This window comes from Vidua macroura, chromosome 3 (genome assembly GCF_024509145.1).
Source record: "Vidua macroura isolate BioBank_ID:100142 chromosome 3, ASM2450914v1, whole genome shotgun sequence".
NCBI lineage: Eukaryota > Metazoa > Chordata > Aves > Passeriformes > Viduidae > Vidua > Vidua macroura.
This window is the reverse complement of record NC_071573.1, coordinates 89529489-89554348: the sequence shown is the minus strand read 5'-3', so window position 1 is coordinate 89554348 and position 24860 is coordinate 89529489. Positions and strand designations below refer to the sequence as shown.

General features: G+C 37.2%; 1 protein-coding gene across 13 annotated transcripts in view; it reads right to left on the bottom strand.

Moving 5' to 3' along the window:
* Window positions 1–24860, bottom strand: part of KHDRBS2 (KH RNA binding domain containing, signal transduction associated 2) — a 356668-nt gene that overhangs the window by 186178 nt on the left and 145630 nt on the right. For all 13 annotated transcript variants that reach the window (XR_008436254.1, XR_008436252.1, XR_008436255.1 and 10 more), the window contains exon 4: window positions 15031–15177. Coding sequence is in view for 4 of the 13 variants with exons in the window: in XM_053973490.1 (XP_053829465.1) it covers window positions 15031–15177 (147 nt within the window). In the remaining 9 variants the exon portion in view is untranslated. The remainder of the gene's footprint in view (window positions 1–15030; window positions 15178–24860) is intronic.

Below are 24860 nucleotides of genomic sequence, written 5' to 3'. Positions count from 1 at the left end.
AATTAAAGTGGGAAATCCCACCCTAGCTGGCCTGTCAATCTCTGCATAATTAAAGTTATTAATATTTTATCAAAAGTGTGAGAATGCTGTAATAATTAATCATAATTTCTCTTTGAAATAAAGAACATGTGTATCAATATATTAATATCAATGTGTAATTTTTACATGGCATTTACCAGTTATTGTATATGTCCTCCTAAAAAATGCTTCCATCAGATTTAAAATGAAAAATACAAAAATAAACAATATAAAAATTGTTTTTTTCACACACTTTGGAATTAATTTTTAATAACTAAAATAATAGAAATATTTATGGTACTCTTAATTTAAAACCTACTTTTCCTGAAAATGCAAATTTCAGGAAAAACTCAAGGCATCTAAAATTCTCATAGATGCTGCAACCATGGGTAATATCTTTCCACTGCTATTCATAAGTTTTTGTTAATTCATTTAAATTAATTTAATTTTCATTATTTATTCCCCTTAGTTTTCTTTAAGTTTCCCATTCTGCTATTTTTATTTTCTCCATTCTTTTCTCCTTTATATGTGGTCTCATCAACAGATGGGACAAACACCAGCTTAGAGGAGCTACGAGAGAACTCAATGGTAGGATCTAGGAACTGTCACACTGTGGAAACATATCCACAAAAAAGGGCAGAAAAGACCCTTTTTAAAGCACTGTCTCAAGGGAGGAGACAGGAAGATGGTAATTTACTGCAAGGACAATGCTCACAGGAGTAGAGTCAGGATAACAGGAATTAAAGCTTTATTCACGCAAAGGGTGGAGTATTGGTGTTCATGTGTCACAGACCATTTTATCTGTGCAAGAAAACAAAATATTCCTTCTGCTCTTACTACATAGGAAGAAAAATATGTATAATGGGACTGACTGTCTCTTGGGGATATCTGCTAGATATCATAACATGTAACTGCAAAAAAAAAACTACACTGTTGCTAAAAGAGGCCAGGTTGTATTTGCTGTTGAGGAGCATCCTACAGGCTACCCTCATAACCCAAATGCCAGAGACATTAAAAAGTGGCACTGGGCAATAGGCTATTTTGGTTAAATGCATCTTTCAAACAAAAACAATGCAAAAATGACAGTAAGAAGGATGTACAAGTATTTTCCCTTAATGTGGGTGACTTCTTACAAAAGCAAAATACATCAGTGAAATGAGAGTGATCAGTACAATTAAGGGCAACTTGGTAATACAGTATGACTACTCCCTTCAATTCTCCTCTATCACATTCCAAAAAAAAATAGGCCAGGGGTATGTCTCTAGATGAAATTGTAAAGATTGTTACAGAAAACAATGAGACAGACATTTAACTCATGTTCTTGTTATGTATTTGCACTGAAAATTGAGGTTTTTGTAGATAGGAACATTTACCTCGCTAATAGAATGAGATATGAGACAATTTCCACAGTATGTTATCATTTCCAGATCAGGCACCTCACCTGAACTTTTTTATCAGTTAATGGCTAGATTTAAACCCTATAAGAAATCACCATGGACTATACTGAATGATTTGCAAACTGGTATTGTGGTATAGTTTTTCTGGGAGGTTTTTTCTGGGATATAAAATTGCAAAGCAATGACCTCAGAAATCGCTTTCTGGCTCAACAATATTAAATATTCTTACTAACTATTTGGACAATTATATAAAGTCCTTTTTCATTGTACTGCTTTTTAAACTGGTGGGTTTAAGACTAGATTACTGTCATATCTTCTGACAACAGGGTCAGGATTCAAGAGTTGAGAGGGCAGTCAAATAGGAAAAGAAAAAAGAAGGTCTAGTGAAATGAGGCTTACTAACAATATTCTTTTTAACCAAGAACATGTTTGAGGAAACATCTGATTTCTTTGACACTCTCTCTCTGGAGACCCAAAGGAGAACCACTAGCTGGAAAGAGGAGGAGTTGCTTTTAATGTGGGAAAGACACAGGACTACCAACTAAATCCTGAATATAGGAGCAAAAAACACCAGCTTGGAAAACAGATAAAATTTCCTACCAGTGAGGATAACTAATGCTAAGCAGACAGATGATGAACTCCAGATCATCTGGAGCACTTGAAGTGAGATTTGATATCTTTCTGAAACACATATTTAGTACAGTTTTTAGGAGAAATACTACTGCCTGGAAGGAAATGGTCAAACTTTCATTTTCAGAATCTGTGAATTTAAAAGTTCTCTCTTGATTTTCTCTTTGCAAGTTCTGTGGATACAGAACTGCCTAGATTATTCCATCATGCTCCATACATACCTAAATAGGAAGTGTGTAAATTGCTTAGAAGGGTCAAGAAGCTTTTCTGACCCCAATACAATACTGGGTAGATGCATTCTTTCCTATCCTTGTAACTCCTTTCCCTAGAAATATTTGTGAGCCACAAGAAACCTGCTATTCTTAGAGACAGAACACCAGTCAGTTTATGCCAGTAGAGAAAAACCTTTCAGGTGCATTACATAATGCTTTATCCCTGTACACAGCATGAAAACTGCCAGGTTTAGTATCAAAATGGGATTTTCCTCCCTTCCTGATTCTCAGACTCTAACCAGACTGGTTGGAAATATTGATTTTTCCATACATATAAGTCCTCAGCTGCTCATTCAAGTAGCTCTCCTCACCTGCTGTGGGTGCCAGGCAGTATCAGAGCAATTGTGCAGAGCAGCTGGATAACCTAAGAGCAGGATGCACAACTAAAATTGGTGGTTTCGGTGTAAGGGTAGCTGGAAGAAATCTAGCTGGCCAACATTATAAAATAATAGACCACACTGTATTATAACAATATACTTCCTAGTAAGTACAGAGATATGTATCATTATATGAAACTCAATACACACACTATAAAAAAATACCCTAATATACACAAAATCAACGTAGATTCTCTGTTCCTGCTGGCCTTAAACCACATAAAATCACTTCTAGCCCAGAAATGACTAAAGAGATGAAGTACAAGTTGAGGTTTAATTGATATACCATATAAATGGCCTTCAATTATGGCTGGATAAAGTAATTAAAAAAAAAAAAAACAGACTAGGGTTCAGCAGAAAATGAGATACATTCAGTTTTTGTTTGTTTCCAATTTTAATATTAAGGATATGACTCAGCTGTTAGTTTGAAATGTGACACAGAAGAAATTATTTTTAAGTGATATTGCAGTGCATGATTGCACTACAAAACAAAACAGGCTTTTGCAATCCAGCAGAAAGTATGATTTCTGACCATGCAAAAAGCTGAGTGAAGACTGATTAACCAAATTAAAGATCTCTTTAAACATACTGTGACATATTCACACTGTCTGGGAGACAGATGGAGATGGAAAAACCACATTCTTGCGCAGATACGCGATAGCGTATGAGGGACTCATCCTGTTGTATGACATGAATCACCCACTGTACCACACAATATGTGGTAGTCAAGCAGACTGTAAGGATTCCCATTCCCAGCACAAATATTTTTTTCAGAGCTTTCTATCACCTCTGTCTTTAACTGCACCTGCCTTCAGTCTGGTATGCAAACTCCTCTGGATGCAGCTCATTTTACAGACTCACATAAATCTATTAAGTGCTTTTCAAAGCAAAATACAAGTGTAGACCAGCCAATAGCCAAGGCACAATCAGTTTTTCTGATGTGTTTATAGGCAGAAAAGAAATCTCAATCAAAATCAGAGCAAAATTGTGTTTAATTTAGCATTGGTTTCTTTCACTGATTTGTAACTGACTGGGAAGAGATAACAGTCATTTATCCTGTGATCTTCCATGAAGTTACTCATGCAATTCCCTTTTGTGACATTGAGGAAATTTTCTTAGCCCTTCAGAGATAATAGGTCTGGTTTCCCAAACCCCTTGTAACTACACTTATTTTACAGCTCTTGGTTGCTTTTCTCTGTCTGTTTTAACTCAATGGCCCATGTGTGTTTGGCACCTAAGGAAATCGACAAAATAGGGACTCATGACTAGATTTAAACAACTCAGGAATGTGTCCTTAGAATAAGGTGTTATTTTTTCACTTCCTCAAAAGTAATAACAATGTAAAGCAAACAATTAAAACAATTAACAGCTACTCTAAAAGTGATCTTTTTTTTTTTTCCTCTGTAAAGTTCTTCCTGACCTTTTGAAGCCCATATTGGCTGAAAAAAATCATCAGCTTTTGCCTGTGTTTAATGGTTGCTCCACTGACAGCTCTTGGACAGTATACGTCTATTCATCATGTTTAATCAGAATCTTAAAGACCAGGTTTAACTACTGTGCAGTGCCTTATTTCTGCATTTTAACAGTATTTATAGAAGTAAATCAATAATGAAAGGAAAATGATTTCTCCATTGTTTTCAGTTCCTTCTTGTACTGATCTCCTCAGGCTTAACTGCATGGTAAGTGTTCATTATAAACAGAAACTCTAAGTATGTACCTCAATCAGAAATATCCTGCTGAGCTTGTCTGCTTTCAAGAATTTCTCACTTCCTCCAATCTGGCTCTAAAACTTGGATTTTTCAACAGTGCTGTAACTGAGTTGTTACTCATTGGGTCATTCACAAGTTAAGCCAACATGGAAATAACACAGCAGTTGAGTTGATATCCAGCAGACACAAACCTTGTTCTGGCATGTCAAAAGGAGAGAACCCAAATGTTTTTCTGTGTTTAGTAAGTAAGAAGTGAAAAAAGAAACTGCATGCATCAAAGAGTTTTCAAACAGCTGAGAGAAAATGCAAGCAAGGAGGTAGGTAGTAACTGTAATCAAGTAATTTGAATATGTAGCATGAGTTATTTCTTCTTAAGCATGCTTTTGTTGACTCCTGCATCTATCCTCAGCCTTCCCCTCTGAATGAGCTCCTGTCCCTACTAGCTAGTGATATTCTGTGCCATCATTGCCAACTGCATCCCATTTACAGCCTTGGGACTGTCTCACTCCTCCTTCTGCATAATAACTTTCAGTGAGCTCTGAATAGACTTGATCACTAATCTCTAGAGTCATCATATGACTCTTCAGAAAGATTATGGCTTGTATAGACTTTCTTTCAAAAAAAGACTCATGAGAACCTATGAGAATTTTCTTCTGTTTTAATCCAAGTCACAAACAGTTTCCCGTTGCAGTCAAGGACGCAGCTCTGGAATGCCTTCTCTCCTATAAAATCCTTTTCCAGTTTCACACAGTTTATCTAAAGGTTTGTCTCTCCCCTTGATGTTTCCAAAGTGAAGTGTGTAAACTTAGAAGGCAGGCAGGTTATAAAATGCATCCTAATTATCAGCATTTTTTGTGTGCTGGTGGCTGGGAATGTACTTTGAGATACCACTCTCACTCAGAAGTCTCTTCATCTGCTAAATGCTACAGATTTGGCTACAGGGTCCAAGTATTGCACCACCTCTCTAGGTCCCACCCAAAACAACCTGCTGTGTTGGAATGAAATAATCTATTATCAAGATGCAGATCTCCATCTTCAAAATTCAATACACAAAGTAGGTTTGACAGACAAAGAAATTTCACACATCAACTCCTAAAGACACATATATTTAGAGAAATGTTCTTACTAAGGTTTGAGTCCTGTCACATCATACATATGGACAGATGTTTAATGGAATTTAATGTCACTAACACAATTTTATCAACAAACTCTCATTGAACTGGAACTGAGTTTTGTTGACTCATTTTTCATCATTACATAAGAATACCAAAGTATTGGTTAGATTATCTTCTCTGTTTTCTTAATAAGCTACAATCTTTCCCAGCTATTCAGTGAAGGACTCCTGCTAGGCTGCTCCTGGCACAATCACTGCACAGTCATGCTGCTACTGCAAGTTTGTCTTTCCCTGGCCACATTTTTATTCCGTTGCTTGTCATTCCAACACAATTAACTTTTGACTCACTGGTCCACTCCAGGTGTATCTGACAGATGTCTTGTAGTCCTAAACCAGTCAATCCTTCCCAAATTCATGGAAGTGCTCATCCACACTGTGAGGAAGATATTGTACATGCCCTTACGGAAGAGCAAATGCCCACATAAGGCAAGCGAAAAAAAGAAACCATCAAAGAACAAAGTGGTGACTGTCTGGTATTCATAAAAGCTTCAGACTGAGAATGCTCCCCCTAAAAACCAAAGTCCAAACATGAAACACAAAGCATGAAAAATAAGCCACTAGAAAGCAGCACTGCTGCTCTTAGACCAGTGCAATATGACTCTTCTCTACATTCCTGTTTTTTCCTAAAATTAACATTACTATACTAGCAACTGCAAAGAATTCCATCATTTTGGTAAAATGCAAGTATACCACACTTTATTTTTCCAGTTACACAACCAATATTTATGGAAACATCCTGCCTAAACATTCTGCATCATTAATGACTAATAATGCTACCATCTCCTGGGATTCAAGACTGTATCTTTTTAGGATTCCTTTTATTTCTACTGTGTTCCTTGAACTCATTTGTATTATCACTGCATTGCTCTCAAATATTTCCTTCACAACTATTCAATTAAATACGGAATTTTTAATTTATCAACTTGATTGTCATGAATCTGTCTTTTGCATCTTTCCTGATTTTTACACAGTCATTGTTCCTAAGTTTTCTGCCAACTCTTCATTGCTCAGATTGAACCAAAACCATATTAAACTAAACTTGTTTTCTTTTTTTAATGTTGAAAGCTATTTTCATAGTCAGCCACCAATCTATCCTTCTCAACTTGATATTTAAATTTATATTATCTTTTAAAAATCTCATGCCAGTGAAGTCTTGTCATATTATTTCTTGCCATTAGGAGACTTAAAACCTTTCAAAACATCAGGAATATATACAAATGTATATCCTTTACTTACTAAACCCTCATGTTTGCTCATGTTGACTGTATACAGGCAACTCGTACTGTTTTGGACAAGTACATTCTGCGGATGAATGTATTTTTATCCTTCATGCAGATTATTTCTAAACAAGTTTACGTCATATAGATTGGCACACAGCAAATGACACATCCATTTTCAAACATCTCCATCCACGGAGATAAAAATTCTCATCTGTCAGACCAAAAGCTGTCAAATGCTAAAACAGAGCACCTTGTTGATTAGTAATTCTCTCTTGGTTACAGGAGAAAGAATACTAAAAATAGTTGGACTGTTATTGTAATTTTCTGTTTTCTGAGGGGAAGAATTTATTGAGTGATTAAAAAATCCAGTCTGCTCATCATATTTATAAATGTTATTAAAAATCTTGAATAGTGAAGTGATAGTATTTCAATTAAATTATTCAAAGCAATAAAATCTAAAGGTTATTGTGGAGAATTGCTGAAAGGTCTCATTATACTCTATTACTAGAAATAAAACAGCAGGAAAAAAATGAGTGATGATAAATGCAAAGTAATGCTATGAAAATAATTAAACTGAAGTATTGATAAGCATCAAAATACTGAAAGTAAATAGCTCCCTATTATTTATTATCATTCAAGAAAAATGCCCTGGATTTTTTACAAATGCCATTAAAAAACCACCAAATCAGTGCAAGCAGGATGAATGGTGAATAGCACTAGAAAAAGCCCTGACACTGAACCACAAAACAACAGAAGATCCATTCCATTACTGGAATTCTTCTTGACTACCAAGACAAGCTATCCTGGCCATCCCAGCCCAACAGAAAAATGAAAGAGGTAAGCTAAGGATGAGAGAGAATGATAGTCAGAATTATGTAATGGAAAACCAGAGCTAGCTCTGCTTCTTTGCAATAAAAATTGGGGGCTAGAAAAGAAACAAATCCAGAACACAGGAGTGAGGACGGGTGTGAAATTATCCTCTGCTTTTAACCATGCATGAAGATGAGGGCACTTACTAATTCTTAAGAAACTGCTCTAAAACAGACAAGAGGAAGTGGAATTTAGGGTTTTTTTGTTTTTGTTTTTTTTAAATACTCAGTGCATAACTGAACTGTCAAACTCATCTCAATCTTAAGTTTTTCTGAGGCCAAAAGCTTAACTAAGGTTCAAAGAAAAGCCTTTGACGAATTAAGGGAAGGGAAGTAGAAGCTGCATTTTTGCTTTTTCTTTCATGCTTTCCTAAATGATCATAACTCACCATCCTCAGAATTGACTACACTGAATTTTGCTACAGTTAAAAAAAAAACGTTAAAAAGTTTACTAATACCACCAAAATGTTTTTTATTCCTTTTGTTTTTAAAAATAAATAAAGAAAATCAAAACAATCCCCAACACACTGTAGGATCTGCAGTATGGTTTTCAATGTGAATGATACTAATTTATGCGATGGGAACACTCAACAACATCTTGCACATTTTGTTTCATCATGATTATAAAGTAATTCCTTGCAGGCAAACCACTTTTTAAAATATACTTTCCATGCCTACTTTTATACAGAATAGAATAGAATAGAATAGAATAGAATAGAATAGAATAGAATAGAATAGAATAGAATAGAATAGAATTTTCAAACCATAAAGCTGCAGACTCTTCACTGGGTCAAACAAACAACCTTTATTATTTAGTTGATTGACCAAATTCGTACTCACACACAGGGCTTTAAATGAAATGTCACATGTGCAGGAGGGTCTGGTGGTCTTGCTAAGGTGAACAGTCTTATGTGCAATATCATAGCAAACTTCTTGCTACATATTACAGACCAGCAATTAAGAAACCAGAAGCAATACTGTGGGATTCAAATTGTTCTGCATGAATTTTATCACCTGCACCAAAATAATTTCTTCTGATCTGCCATTGGTGAAAAATGTGCCCTAGAAAAAGGAAGCAGTAAGACCAGCCTAAAATTGCTGATGAATATAGACTCACCAAGCAAGTTGTAAGTATCTCTTTAAACTACAGCGACATCTCAAGAGCATTCTCAGTTTAATGGTCAGTGTGAAATCCCTGCTCAGGTTCATGTGTCTGGTTCATCTGAAAGGGCTGGCTCTGGCAGTAAGGCTGAGCCTCTTATATTGATTCCTTCATGTGTCAGAAAGAGATCACTGAGGAATTGCTTTCACAGACTGAGTAAGTCTTGGAATATCTAAAGAGGTCTTAATCCACTTATAGTGGGAGTATCAGCCCTTAAACCACACAAGATGTGGCAAAGTATCTAAATTGCCTTGAAGCAGCTGGGAACTAAGCCTAGGAAAAAGATACTGTTACTCTGGCATGTCAACTTCATGACACAAATATGAAGACATTTGATCAATTATGTGCTCTTTGTACTGCTATCCATTTTGTAGCTTTACAGCAGAAAGAACCAGTAGTCTATACTGCATATCAATAACTATATAAAAATTCAGTCAGTTGAAAAATAATGGAGTTTAATTTTCAAATGAAAAATTGAAACATTTTTGGTGTACATCTCCACCCCTAAATGTTGACTTTGAGGGGGAGATTTAGGATTATTTTCGTCAAGCTTAAAATAAGCGGTTTAAACAACACAAGTGCTGCTCAATCAGCCAGTATTCATTATTAGGAAAAGCTACAGTTTAAAAACTTACCTCTAAGAAAAGTCAAGAACCAAGTCCACAAGTTGTGATGACTCTCTCTCAAGTACACTGATTTTTGAACATACTCATAATAATTTGATTTGTTAAGCAATGTTTAGGAACAAAAAGCTGTGAAGAGCTAAAGTGCTATGACATTTTAGGCCTTGACACAATCTCTGAATTTTATTTCCTTCATTATCAAAACTTGTGTGTGGAATTGACAGAGATGTTGCACACTGGGAAAAACAGAACCCAGTACAGCTAAAACAACTGCTAAAATTTTTCCTTAGCACTGTTTTAAAATAATTACTGTACTAATTATTTATTGTTGCAAGTATTTTTGAAGAATGTGCAAGTGTAAATTATTTATTTTGACAGGCATAAAAGATGAGTTTTAATGATGCAACTGTGCTGCTGCTCAGCATCATATTTTGGGAAATATTTTGCCTGTTGAGATTCTTTGAAAGAGGAAAAAAACTGGCATCCCCCCACCCACACTATAGCTTATTTAGAAACAAACATAAGATTACAAAACCATGGAGGATGAAATGGTATGTAAATAGAGATTTCATGTTATGCTGTTGCACAGAAGAAATTCAGATGGCTAATAAAAAATGTGCAAAACAAATGTCATATACCTAAAACTGACAGAATTGTTACACGTGCTGTATGTACACAGATTATTTGTAACTTTGGTCTGTACTAGATAGGAGTTCCTATATACAGTAAACATATTAAGTATGTTTGAGGTAAAATAATTTCTTTTTGCAATATTAGACAGAGAAAGACCTTCAAGGAACTAAACCCTACTTTAAGATGTTTTAATTGTTCCCACTGAAACAAACTGGCCTCAAAGTTTATTTTCAATTTCCCACAGATCTCAATTTTTTAATAAATAGTTCTGGCATAAATAACTTCCAGCGTGAAATTAGTAAATTTTTATTTCACTGAAAGGCTCTTCTGCCTTAGTGATTTTTCACTTTAATTAGCTGGATCAGTGAGAACAGATAATATTCTTAAATGATTGGTAACAAAATTCTTCTTATCAATGGTATAGAGCAAGGTGAGATAAAAGGATTGAAGCTAAACAGTCAGTAAGATATTTAGGCACTTACAAGGAAGTCTGGAAGACATTGTAGCCTGAATTAAAACAACATAAAACTTTGCATTCACCTGTTGCCTCACCACAGTGATTTCTAATAATAGAATCTGATCTGATAAACACCCACAGAAAACTGTACAGGCAGATGATCACCAGTCACAAGTGACTAGGATAATGTATGCAAATATATTGGACAGCAGTTTTTAAAGTGGTAATTGGTTCAATTCCTGATCATCTGACCGCACAGTTGTAAACAATCTTTTTAAAGTGGTCATGTCACCGCAGCTGCAATCTGCCCTCTACATAATAGCTCCCTATTACAGAGCACTCACACGTAAAATGAATGATCAGTATCTGCTTCTCTCATTCTCCCAAGGGATGCTAACCATGTCAAATAAAAATGCTTTGCTTAAAGGGATAAAAATGTGAATCAGAAAAAATGATTTTGCATGTGTTAGAAAGCACAGAACTCCTAAGGACAGTATAGCTCCTTACAGTATCAAAATTAAGAGCTTGTTCAGAAAATATATTTGCATGTTTGGATATAAATCAAAATTATACAGTCCTATATAACAGGAGTTATGTAGAATTTCATTAATAATGAAAAAACTTGACTGCATTTAATAGCCATGAACCTTTAAAAATCAGCAGATTTTAAAGCTTGAAAAGCTTCTAGGCTCTCCTCCCCTCCCCCTGCTCCCCAGTCTCCCCTTCTCGTTTGTTGACCCTGCATCCCATTCTGAGGCACTGAGACCTAACACCAGCCTTAGGTTCCTCACATACACCTCGGTCCCTGGCAGTTTAGGATCAGAAGTACTTGGCTGTCAGATATCTATGGATTTTATCAAATCTGTGTTGGCCACAAAGGTGAATCTGCAAAACATCTCCTCCTCCTAGGCATTCCTACTGTTTGTATTTTCCACATAGCTAATATTGGATAATTTCCAATATGTTAGTATCAGTTCCAAATGTGATTGCTAATGTAAAACCCTGACTGGAGAACACATTCTGGTTTTCACTTTTACTAGGTTGACAGAAAAAAAAAATGGAGCAGTCAGTTGTGTTTCAAGACTCTGAGATTAATCCTACCTACTTAATTATGGGTCTTTTGATTTGTCATATTTCAATTATATGCCAATTTTCATACTAAGTAAACATCAACCGCAAATGGAGCGCAGTGTCTAGCTAGTAATTGGACATGACACCCCACAAAGACTTAATTTTGCATAAAACCTACCAAAGAACTAGCAGTCAGCTACAGAATAAATCTTAACAACCAGTTAGCAACGTCCTGCTGGCAGCACCCACACAGACCTGAAGCCATTTGCAAAATGGAAGCTGCAGACAGCAAAGGAAGCAGCTTGGCTTTGCAAATGTGTCAGCTGCCAAGAGCTGCAGACACAGGGATTCAGTCATGCACTGAAACCCCTGCTGGAAGGAACCCAATCTACCAACTGAGATCCAGCTGCAGCTTTGAAATATGTTAACTTGTGGGACAGACAGTGGTTTCTAACTCTGGCTTGGAGGCAAAATTTTCACTACTAAAAATATGGATACCTGTTACTGAGTAAGATTGATGGTAAAAAAAAAAGTAATCACATTCGAATCAAAAGTAATTGTCATGAAAACTTTGCTTCAGTTAATAAATGTTCAAAATTTTTTTCTCAGTCCTGATCTACATTTATCTACTTTTCTCTTATTATGTTTTCTAGGCATTTATCTTAAAATTCACTCTCATTAAAACTTCTGAAGAAGGTATAAAAACATTATTCCATTTCACTGACATGATCAGTGTAATTTCTGAGGGCAATATTTCATGTAATCTTCAGAAAATTCATAAGCAATGTGAAAACTCATTTGAATAGTTTATTACATCCTTGATTTGGTATAAATAAAACTGTTCTATTCTACTGTTTTATCCTTGTCATGTAATCCCAATATTCATTGCTGCAATAAATTAAGTCTTATAAACAACAAAACATCATAAAACAAACTCAAGAGATGCTGCAAATAGGGAACAAAAAGGAAATTATCTAGTGCAATCTTTCTGAGTGAAAAACCCTTGAAACATGTTGCAGCCAGTCAGTTAATAATTGCTTTGTAAATCTGAAATGAAGCAGAGGGGATAAAACTAATAAATAAGTCATAGAGTACAATTTTTACTTGTTTGGAGTGATTATGATTCCCTGGAGGGAAGAGGGGCACAAAAAGGCTGGTTAATGTTCAAGGATCACCTCTGCCAAGCTCAGGAATGAGCATCACAAAAAATAAAAAGAAGTCAGGAAAAAATGACAGAAGGCTTATATGGATGAACAAGGAGCTCCTGGACAAACTCAGAAAGGAAGCCAACAGAGGGTGGATGCAAGAACAGGTAGCCTGGAAGGAATACAGAAATTTTCCAAGAAGCCAGAGATTTTGTTAGGAAAGGTGACAGAAGTCCTGACAGAATTAAAATTGGCCAGGTCAACAGGAAAAGTACATCAGTGATAAAGGGAAGACTAGGGAAAATGTGGGCCCTCTCGGAAGCAAAATGGGAAACCTGACTGCCCAGGACATGGAGAAGGCTGAGGTCATCAACAACTTCTGTGCCTTGGTCTTCATGGACAAGTGCTCCAGCCACACTGCTCAGGTTGCAGAAGGCAAAGGTGGGGACTGGGGGAATGAAGAATTGCCCAATATAAGAGAGAAGCAGGCTTGAGAGTATCTAAGGAGCATGAAGGTGCACAAGTCCATGGGACCTGCTCATCTGCTCATTCTGAGGGAACGGGCTGAGGAGGTGGCTAAGCCACTACCCATCAGATGTGTCCCATCGTGTCAGTCCACTGAAGTTCCCACTGACTGGAAAAGGGAAGAAGTAACCCCCACTTACAAAAAGAGAAATAAGGAAGACACAGGAAACTACAACTCTTTCAGCCTCACCTCAGGTCAGAAAGATCATGGAAACAAATCCTCCTGGAAGCTTTGCAAAGACACATGTAAAATGAGGAGGTGACTGGTGATAGCTAACTCAAGTTCACTAAGGGCAAATCATTACTGACAAATTGGGCAGCCTTCTATGACAGGGTCTATTACTGCCACTGTCAACCATGTTCAAAATGTCATAACAAAGAACCTGTTTTCATATTTCCTCCAGTGTAGTTATTATGCTTGTGCTGGAAAACACACATAATCCTTACAAATAAATAATATGTCACACAAAATATATGCTTGCACAGTTGCTGAATATTATGACAAATTTTAATATTACTCTGAAAACACACTGGTCTCTCTCCCTTATTCACTCAGGCTGAACAGAACACATGATGGGTGTTAAAAATCCAGGTGCCATCTTCATTGCACCATGCTAGAATATTCAGATATTTATTTTTAACAATCTTAAGCTACTTAATGTTCTTAAAAAAAGTTTATTTGCTCTTAAAAATTTAACATTTAAATAGTCTACTTCAATATTTTACTTCGTATTTGTAACGTATTCCCCTTTTCCCGTGTCAAGAAGCCCACACTAAAAAGGTGTTGAAATTCTGCCATGCAAGTATTCATACGCCTCACCTGAACATCTCTTGTCTTGGCTCCCTATTACTCATTAAAAAAAGGCACTCTTTGAATCCTTTCATTATTATAAAGAGACCTGAACATACACTTTATTTTTTCAATCAAACATAGAAACAAGCTCTCATCATATTCTTTTTAAGGGATATAAGTTCTGAACATTTTTAGAGCACTAAGAACTCTCAGGACAGACCTCAGAAAACAATTCATGTAATTCTAGTACTACTTCACTTAGTATTTAGTATGCATATGCTCCAATTCTAAGATAAATTTAAGTATGAAAATAGCATAGAATGCACTTATAAATGTGAAAAAAATAATTTTCAGAGAATTTGAGAAAAATCAATAGACATGAAGGTAAATATTTCAGAAAGTGATATATTTAGTATAAATCAAGATGAAAAAGTTCACCGCTTTAGAGTACACTTCTGCACCCTCCTAACTGATGGAAGATTGCCAAACTGTGGTCTGAGTCATAAGGTGAACAGAAATGTCTTAGGAATGTTTTGCTCATGCTGTTTGCTGCACAAGAAATTCATTAACTTCATTAGTAAGATATTTAGGTGAAGTGTTACATGTATTAAAATGTTTTTACAGACTTAAATATTCAAAAATCTTGAAAGTGTACTGTCATACAAATGACTAATGTCTGCAATCAGAAAACAAAAGTAATCTACCAGTTCCTCCAGAAAAGAAGAAAGGAAAGCAAAAAACATTGACAAATGGAAATAATAAAATACCTAGAAAATATATCAGGACATCAACTGTGACACTTAATGGCCTGTTTGGCATCTCCCTGGGACAAAAAAATGAAAGACAAAAGTTCAACAGAACAGGATGAAGGGATTTTTTTCCTTAGCTTTAAAAAGGAACAAACTCAATGCAACAAAACCATAGCCTGTCAAGAAGAATGTTACAAGTGACTTACAGGAACCAGGAATTTTTTTATTTCTTCCAAGGCATGACTCATACGAGAATACGCCTCCCCAGGTGGAGCAAACACTTCAATTAATACGTGGAGCTCATCACTCAAGTGTGCATATTTGGCTTCTCCACTTTTCCTTAGTTCTTCCTCCTATGAAGAAAGGGTGGATTTGGTTTTTAAAACTGGAAATCTACTACTTTTGCAGTGATTTAGCATTCACAGACAACATGACAGAAGGACACAGTATAAGCAAACTTTTAAATCCTTTGAGAAATAAAAGTCTAGTTCAAGCCACTTAAAGATTTAAAAATCAGTTTTGAGTGTTTGAATGATAGAACCAGCATAATTATCATCTACACCAGATTTTAATCAGCACAGTGAAAAGATGGTAAATACTCCAGAAGGAAGTACTGACATATTAAATCCATAATGGAAAAGCTGCATTCATCTGTCTGAATCTTAGCTCTTAACAACAAAAAAACCCATAAAATAAAGATGCATTTAACCATTTTTGAACAGTATTGTTTAGTAAACTCTTTAGGTTCTTCAATAAGTATCTGCAGCCTGTATATTTTAGTACCACCAAAGAAAAATATGCCCTAGGACTTTTATTTGAGACACAGAATCACAGGATAATTTGGGTGAGAAGAGACCTAAAGACTATGCAGTTCCAGTGCTCCTGCCATGAACAGACACCTTCCACTAAATCAGTTTGCTCAGGGCCCCAGCCAACCTAGCCTTCAACAATCCCAGGGATGGGGCATCTACAACTTCTCTGGTCAAACTGCTCCAGTGTCTCACCACACTCATAGTGAAGAACCTTTTTCCTAATGTTTAACCTAAACCCTACTCTCATTCAGTTTAAAGCCACTACCCCTTGTCCCCTCACTATGTGCCTTTTCACAAAGTCCCTCTCCAGCTTTCTTGCCCTCTTTCTGTTCTTGAAAGGTGCCATAAATTTACCCTGAGCCTTCTCTTCTCCAGGCTGAGCAACCTAAATTCTCTTCATAGCAGATTGGCTCCAGCACTGATCATCTTCATGGCCCTCCTCTGGACTTGCTCTGACAGATCCACCTGCTTCTTATGCCGAGGGCCCCTGAGCTGCTCTCAGAACTCAGTGAGTCTGAGTTCCAGCCCCAGTCCCAATTCCAGGTACCTATGCAACGTGGTGTACAGCTCAGATGGTGAATCACCACACCTAGATATAGCTCAACCGTTGTTGGGTCCCAATTTTCTAGCTATAAAATAAGCATAATAATCCTACTTCATGTTAATGTTCTGAAATGTCAATCCACTTTCTTACACAAAGTTTTGAGATAGCAAATGTAAATTGCAAAACACATTCGTAGTAGTTACTGCTCCATAAAAATCAAAGACATAGAATAGTGATCATGTTAATGGTACTGGCTATGACACCATAATGAAAAATGTAGTCCATTACTACACAAGATAGCCATAAGTAATGCTAAAGAAATGATGAGTTGAACTCTCAGTCTTCAAAAATATTTTGAGAAATGTAATTTAGAAGAAAATATGTATATACAGAAAACATTATCACAGAAAAAAGAAGTAAACAAATTTGCTTGAAAATGGTGAAGAGGTCACAGCTTTTTAGTATATACTAAAATCATAGTTTATGAACATTTAGTTAAGATATAAAAACTGTAACAACAGATTATAATTCTTACTGATTTAGCTTATTTAATTCTGCATTAAGTTTACTTATTTCAGCATTGACTAATTTACACCACTGCTTGCTACAAAAAACATTTGCAGAATGCTATGCTCCTAACAATAAGTATTCAGTTCTTTTTATCTACGTTAGAAAATCCAGCCTCAAGGACTTTTTTATTTTCCAGAGAATATACAAAAGCTACATCCTGCAGCTCCAGTGCCCAAGATCTGTCTCCATGCTAACTCAACATTTTGCAGATTATGATAAAATTGTAATCTCAATAAATGCGAACTATTATTTTATTTTTAAATTTGAAAATTGACATATTTGTTTGCAACTGAAACTAGAAAAATTAAGATAAGACATAATTGTCTCAGTATTTTTATTTTTACAGTTAAATTATCTTTGGCATTTTAGCTTATCACTGAAATCTCATTGAAATTTCCGTAAGAACCATAGCATAATATAAAAGCCCACCATGAGATGTTTCCAATTTTCTGGAAAAAAAAAATCACACATTTGATTACTTCTTCTGGAAGAATTTGGTATGGAGTTTTCAGTAGAATTAAGCTGTAATAGTTGTAAAGATACATCCTAGTGATTGCTGGAAGTTTCTTCCCTGCATCTTTTTAAAGTTTCTGAGGGGAAAAAAAACAACAACAACAAAAAAACAATAAATGCCAGAAAGCCACAAAAGTTATCTTTCAGGAAAAGACTACCTAATAAACTTAGAATTTAGAAACTGGACCTTTTTTTTCAGATGTAGAAAAAGCAAAAGAATAATATTTGGCTCATTATTTTGATGAGGATTTTGGACAGCTAAGACATCAGCAACATGATTTTATAATGCATACCTGGAATATGTTACCACTGCCTCTTCAGTGGTAACAATGGTAATTATGATAATGGTTTCTCTTCTAGTTCCTGAACAAACACAGGTTTTCTTACAAGGCATCATTTGATAACCTGCCTCTTTAGTTCAGCACATGCTTTCTGTCACTACTTGGAGCTTACTCCTATAGCTGTTGGAAACCACAGGCTGAGGTTTCAGAGATACTACACTTTTCCTTGTGAGGATACCTAATAAGGTTTCTTCTTGTGGAACACATGGGGTTAAACACTGAATTTTCACACAGTGTGTCTTCCCATCAGAGGGTAAAATGTCACAATAATGCTCCTTTTATTACAAGTGTATGTACAGAGACAAAGAAACTTAAGGAAAACTATGGATGAGTAGGAACTCTCAGACTGTGTGAGCACTGCACCAAGCTCTCCTTCCCAAAGCCAGTGACTATGACTGAGTATCTGGGGACTGAATGTAGCCTTATATTTAATCCTGTGTCAGGTATCAGGCATCTAACAAGCAAACAACAGACATGACTCACACTGTTGAGGAGACACTTGCTGGTATGGCAGGTGATACGTACTGCAGCTAACACAGCTTTCCAAGGGCAGTACAGAACAGGCCCTCCCAGGAGCACAGGAAGATGGACACCACCTTTGCAGATCTTCATTAGCAAGCAGCACATCCCAACTGCACAGCAGAATGATCAGTGCCCTGGACCCAGTATTCACACTGCTTCTATTTAGGATGACAGTACTGCCCCTTGTGTAGCACAGCAGTGGGTTTTGCCTCCTGCTAGTTGTACTCTGGTTGCAATAACTGAGCTCCCAATAGAAGCCAGAGAGCCTTTATGGAGCCCAACCTTGATTTAGTTTCATAGGAGAGGAATCCGGTTAAAACCCTGTGAGCTCTGCTCACTTTAAATAATGGGAATTGGGAATGATCAGGAGGCTCTCCCCTAAACTGTGCTTCTGAGTCAAATGAAAACACTAATGAATAACACCCCATGTAGGACTGGTAAGGACTGAAATGGACAATGAGACTTTCAAGCACCTGGTACATTAAGGCAGAATAAGTGAGATCATCATAAATCTATTTTTCAAGGTGTTCTTTACAAGGCTATCTGGGTGCTAATGGCCTTCCAAGGCCCTAGTAGCCTCTATTGCACCAGTGCAATTACTTGTGGACTTTGGCTGTTTCTCATATAACTCTGCCTTAATCACCTCTGAGGTTCAGGTATTCCTCATGGTGCTGTCTGTAACTTCTGGCAGATCCTCATAGCTTTTTACATTCTACAATTCCCTACAACATATCCAGCAGTTTTCTAGACCCTGTTCAGATTGCACAGCCTTGCCAGTGTCCACCCAACAGCCAAGTTGTTCCCTCACTGCCTAAGCACAGAAATGATAACTGCTTAAGCTTACCCATGTAGACACAAAATGAATCACAGTAGATGGTGATGTGCATCGCAAGCCTGATGGATTCACTGAATCAAAATGCAGTTAAGTCTCAGGCACTGGACCTTAGGGTAGAAAAACAACAAACCTGGGTCCTGATCAGTTCTGCTTTATAAAAGGAAAGGAATAGATTCCTTGGTTTCTGGGTTAGTGATGGCAATTGCTCTTGGTACTGACTCTCAGGTTCATAGTATAGTTCGTAGTTCAGGGTGACAATGTTTTACTTCAGTGTCAGTTGAGCACAGCAGAGAAAACATGTATCACCCTCCAGAAACAACTTCCCCTCATCCTGATCCTCTTCTACTTCATTCTGCATGTCAATTCCCTTCACTTCTCAAGAGTGACAGAACCCAACTCCCCTCATACACTTTACTTCAGGCTTCATTCCCTTCATTCTCTCTTCCTCTCATTCTTAGAGTGTCTGTCACACAGTGCTGAAGTCCATCCACCCTCAACATGATGCATGGCTCTATAACCCACTCCCTCCTAAGGGTAACAGGTGTTTTGAAACATCTACTGTGTTTTATAATTTCCAGTTGGCTAAAGCAGGGAAAATGAGTTATAAAACTCTACAGTGGAAATATTAGGAGTACCAACCTCTGCAAAAATGAAGTATGTGAGTGATAGGAACATAAAGGCCAAGAAAATTATGAATTATCTCTGGATGTGAGAGGAGTCTTAACATTTTAAAAGGATATGTGTTGACAGAGAACTGCTTTCTGTCTGGAAGCCTCACCAAAATGCTTGAATAAAAAGACTAGAATAAAGTTGAAAGAAATGGAGTTTGCAAAGAAAACAGTTACACAGTCCAGATTGGTGAATCAGAAGTGTCCTCATAATACTGAAATAACAGGATATCAAAGAATAATAGAAAAGAAACTTGCAGTAGGAATTGTGTAGATCTCGGAGATAAATTTAATCAATACAATACAAAGAACTTCCTATAATGAAACAAATGCAGCTACGAAAAGAAACAATGGGTGCTTGAGGAACAACACGAGAATTGCAATGGATTTCATATCTTGCAAGAATTTACAAAGAAAAGCACAGTGCAGAGACTAGACAAAGACGATAATCACAGGGCTGCTGCTACACAGGCATTATTCATAAGATCAGTCGGCAATGCTACAGAAGAAAATTAATGAGCATGCAGTTTGACAAATGCAAACCTATTAATCTGGACGTAAATTAAAAAAATCAAAATGTTGTCTGCCACACTGACTGTACTATAAGTAACAGTGAACTCATTTACTGGGGGTACTGGGTTTGGAGTTAAAAAAACTTTCTGGTCCAAGATCCCAGCAGTGGAGAAACAAAGAGTACAGAACGAAGCTTAAAGACCTAAGCAATTCCTTGACTCTTATTTTTAAACCAGTTATTCTCACTCCAGGAAGAAGAAGAAATAAGAAGAAATAATATGGAGGTGGTGAGTACCTGAAGAGAATTCACATAGCAGTGCAAAGACAGTGGGTGTACAACACCTGCAGTCAACCACAGAGACCCCATTATGAAATGCAGGCATTAGAAAGAATATTGCCTGTAAGAGAAAATTACTGGAGATACAGGTGACAACAATTATATTCCTATACTTGATCCATCATTAAAATTTTCATTGTTACTTTGGTGAAATGGAGCAGAGAATTGTGTACATACAGTACTGTCTTGGGCAAACAGGTCCTTCAGTGCTTTATTTCCTGATGCTTTTCAAAATGAAATGCAACAAAATTTTAATAGCTAGGAGGTACTAAACTATACCTAGATCAACTTTTAGTTTAGAGAGGTGAAAAGGAAAAAAAAAAAAAAAAGACAAATCAGCAGAAGAATGTGATGATAAGACAACCACTATGGAAAGAACCCTAACAGCTGACATGAAGGTTAAATGAAGAAAAAATATAAATTCTTTGAAGAAAATAAAGTTTAGGAAAAAGATTAACACACTAAAGTGGTATGTACCAAAACTGAGGCACCAGACAGTGACCACTGTGACCAAGAACTGGTGATCTATGCTTAAATTCCCTGTCAGAAAACTAAGAGTTCACTATGTTTCTGCATTTGTATAAATCTAAGCAGAATCTAAAACAGCATACGTAAGAACCACCCAGGCAGTAAAAAATTGCTCCTTGAATTAACCAAGCCAAAGATGTTTATTGAACACAATCAATGAATTTCAAGTTTGCAAAGCTTACGTGGGAAATCAAAGATCCTCAAGAAATGCATGATTAACATACCTAAAGATGCTTCATAGGATTATGTTCATCTTAAAACTTATGATCACAACTAGGATCACTGCAATCCAGACACCTTCAGATTCAGGAAGAAGACTTTGCCTTAATTTACGAGAGTAGAAAATGTCATGCTTTATTTATGAAAGGCTAATTAGCAATTTGTTGCAACCAAGTTACAATGTAGTTTGCTTGAACTTCAAACAAGATGTTACACTTTTACTATGGGCAAAAACATATGTTAAAAGAAGCATTTTCTTTTTTTTTTTTTTTCCTTTAATCCAAGATTTATTAGAAGTTTAGTTCCATAGTAATGATTACAGCTCAAATTCCATGCAGGTAAAAATTACACATAAACCAGCTTTGTAGTGTCTGACTCTTTCCCCGGTTTTACACTGACCCTTCTACTGCCCTGGGGATCCTAAGGTTGATGGCTTCAGCGTGGAGAGGACAACTCTGATGTGAGTTGCAGTACTCTGAGTTCTTTGATGCAAGGTACTGCATTGGGTTTGCATGGCCAAATTTTGGTAGCAGTGGGGGTTACAGGGCTGGCTTCTGTGAGAAGCTGCCAGAAGCTTCCTCAGTGTCTGGCAGAGCCAATCCCAGATGGCTCCAAGACAGATGTGCTGCTGGCCATGGTTGGGCCAATCAGAAATGGTGCTAACACCCCTGCCGTAACGTATTTAAGGAGAAGAAAGAAAAAGTTATGTCTCAGATGTAATTGTGGCCAGAGAACAGTGGGGTGAGAAAATGTCAGAGGAACAGCTCTGCAGACACCAAGGTCAGCACAGGTGGGGCAGGAGATGCTCCAGGTGCCAGAGCTGAGATTCCCCTGCAGCCCCTGGTGCAGCCCATGGTGAGGCAGCTGTGCCCCTGCAGCCCATGGAGGGCCTCAGGGATGCAGAGACACACCTGCAACCCTTGGTGGAGCCCCACACTGGAGCAGCTGAATGCCTAGGATGAGGCTGTGACCCCATGGGAGGCCTGTGCTGGAGCAGGCTCCTGGCAGGGACCTGTGGAGAGAGGAGCCCAAGCCTTAGTGGGTTTCCTTGCAGGACTTTTCTCTGTGGGTACCCAGAGTGGAGCAGCCTGTCCTTGAAGGACTGCATCCCACGAACAGAGACCCACACTGCAGCATTATGAAGAGAATTGTTGCCTGTGGGATTGACTGATGTTGGAAAAACTCATGGAGGGAGGGACCCCACGCTGGATCAGGGGAAGGACTCCTCTTCCTGACCAGCGGCAGAAATAATTGGTGGTTAACTAAGCAGACTGTAACCCTCGTTCCCTGTCTCCCTGCACCACTGGGGGAGAGGAGGTAGATCTGGTAAGGAGGGGGAAGTGGGGAGAAAGGTAGTTTTAAGGTCTTATTTTGCTTCTCATTATCCTGCTCTGATTTTGTTAGTAACAACTAATATCTCTAATTCTAGCCTGTTTTGCCCTTCACAGTATTTGGTGAGATCTCTCTCTGTGTTTACCTCAACCCATGAATCCTTTGTTATATTTTCTCTCCCCTCTGCAATTGTGGAGGAGAGTGATAGAAAGGCTTTGGTAGGTGCCTGGCATCCAGATGAAGACAATCCACTACAGACACATAAAACTGACAGCAATAATTTCTTCTTCCTCTCTCCAGGAAGCACAGGGGGTTATTTTTATGTTGCTATATACATTGTTCTTTCTCCATTTTTTAGCAACTCCATTTCCCATCCAAATTCACTAGATATGGTAAGTTTTACACCTGCTGTGTATGTTTTTTGTTTTGCTCTCTTTGTTACTCGTGAAGTGATTTTACCCAGATCCCAATGTTGTGTCCCTTTAATGACATGCAGCTGACCTCGATTCCTGGTCCCTGCTTACAGTCCTGGAGTCTTCCTTATCATCCCATGCCTTTGCTTTCTATGCCTCCACTTCCACCCCAACCCTGTACTCCCCTGTGCATCACTTTTAATCTAGGGCCACAGCAGCACCCTCCACAAAGTATAATGATTTATTATTGCTATCATTAATTACAGATATGGTACCAACCTAGGGAAAAAGTAAAGCAGTGAAGGCAAAAATCACTCATTAGATAAAGGCTGCTAGAAGTCAGCAAGCTCAAAGGGAGCTGGGGACAGACCCTGAACAGTCTAGAGAAAGGCTGGCAGGTCCCAGCCCTGTGCTACGGTTTTAGCACAAAGCCTGCAACCTGCAACAGGTGATGGCAACCACATTTCCTGGGACACAGGGCTACCGGTGTCAGTGAAAAGACAACATAAGGAACTAATTGCCTCTGATGACCAGTTCTGAAAAGCACTCTTGGGATACAGAGATATTTTTTTCAGCTACACATGTGTAATTTTCAACCTAAATATATAGCTGGATGAGGCCTTTTGCATTCAATGCACTCCTTAGCTCCACCAATGTTAGGTTAAACACGTGCCCAGCTCAGGGTATAAGCAATTGCTTGGGCTCTGCCACAGTGTAAACTGTGATGGCTACAGCTATGCTGAGGATGAGTCTCTGCAGAAAAGGATCAAAACTACTGAGCACAGACTGATTTCCCAAACTTCACCATCCCTTTAGGAAGGGCTCCTCACTATGATATAGGATTTTGCTTAACTACACCCAGGCTGCTGACAGCCAATGCCAAATCACCGCACTCAAAAGGATAAATACAGCTATTTAGTGATTTGAAAAAATGAAGAGTAGAGAGATATAATAAAGGCTGTTGACACTGTAAGAGCTTTAAGAGCTTACTGTGTCAAAAATAAAGCAACAAGACTTTGGCAGAAGAGAAACATCATTTGAGGAAAGCAGATATAACTTCATTTACACTGGTTGGAGGAAAATATACCTTCTTTTCCTCTGGTGTAATTTTTACTTTCCAGTAATAATTTTACTGGTTCTCTTACATCAATCTAGCTCTATTTCATTATGTTTGGAGCCAACAGTTTTATAAAATTTTTATTGCCTTTTTTTTTTTTTTTTGAGAGAGAGAGAGCATGAAGAGTCACCTTGAAGTGATACAAATGTTATAGACATTAGAAAACTCTACTAATGTATTAGGTAATTCAGTAAGCTAGCTGATGACAAATTATCAGTCATCATGAAAAGCAGGTTAACTGTATTTATGCTAAGAATTCCATAAACTGACAATAATTTATCAAAAAATTCTTATTAATCAAGAAACATTCATCTTTATATCTGTTATGCATATAGTGTTTGCAAAAACTGTGCTTAATAAAAACCAGTATTGGTTATTTAAAATGTACAAACAGGAAAATTTAAATTAAATATCTGTATCGCCTTTTTGTTCCTTCTCTGTCATTAAGTTTTATTATGATTGTATTAGTCCTATAAGAACAATTTTTTTTTCTCCAAAGAATAAATACCACTTGTATCACAAGACTTGCAAGGGATATTCTGTTTTTAATAGGGACTTGTACGAAAAAATACATTTTGTAGTTCTTCAGGCTCTGAATGAATTTTTTTGCTACAAACTATTGAACTGAAATAAAAGTAAATTCCAGTTGTAGTCAAGTACTTTAAAGACTTTGGGTTTGGTCACCCGAAGGAAATAGTAGAAAGAATATTTCTACCATGGAGAAAATTCTGGAGGGAAAAAATCCACATCTAAGCTATTTTATGCATAAGAA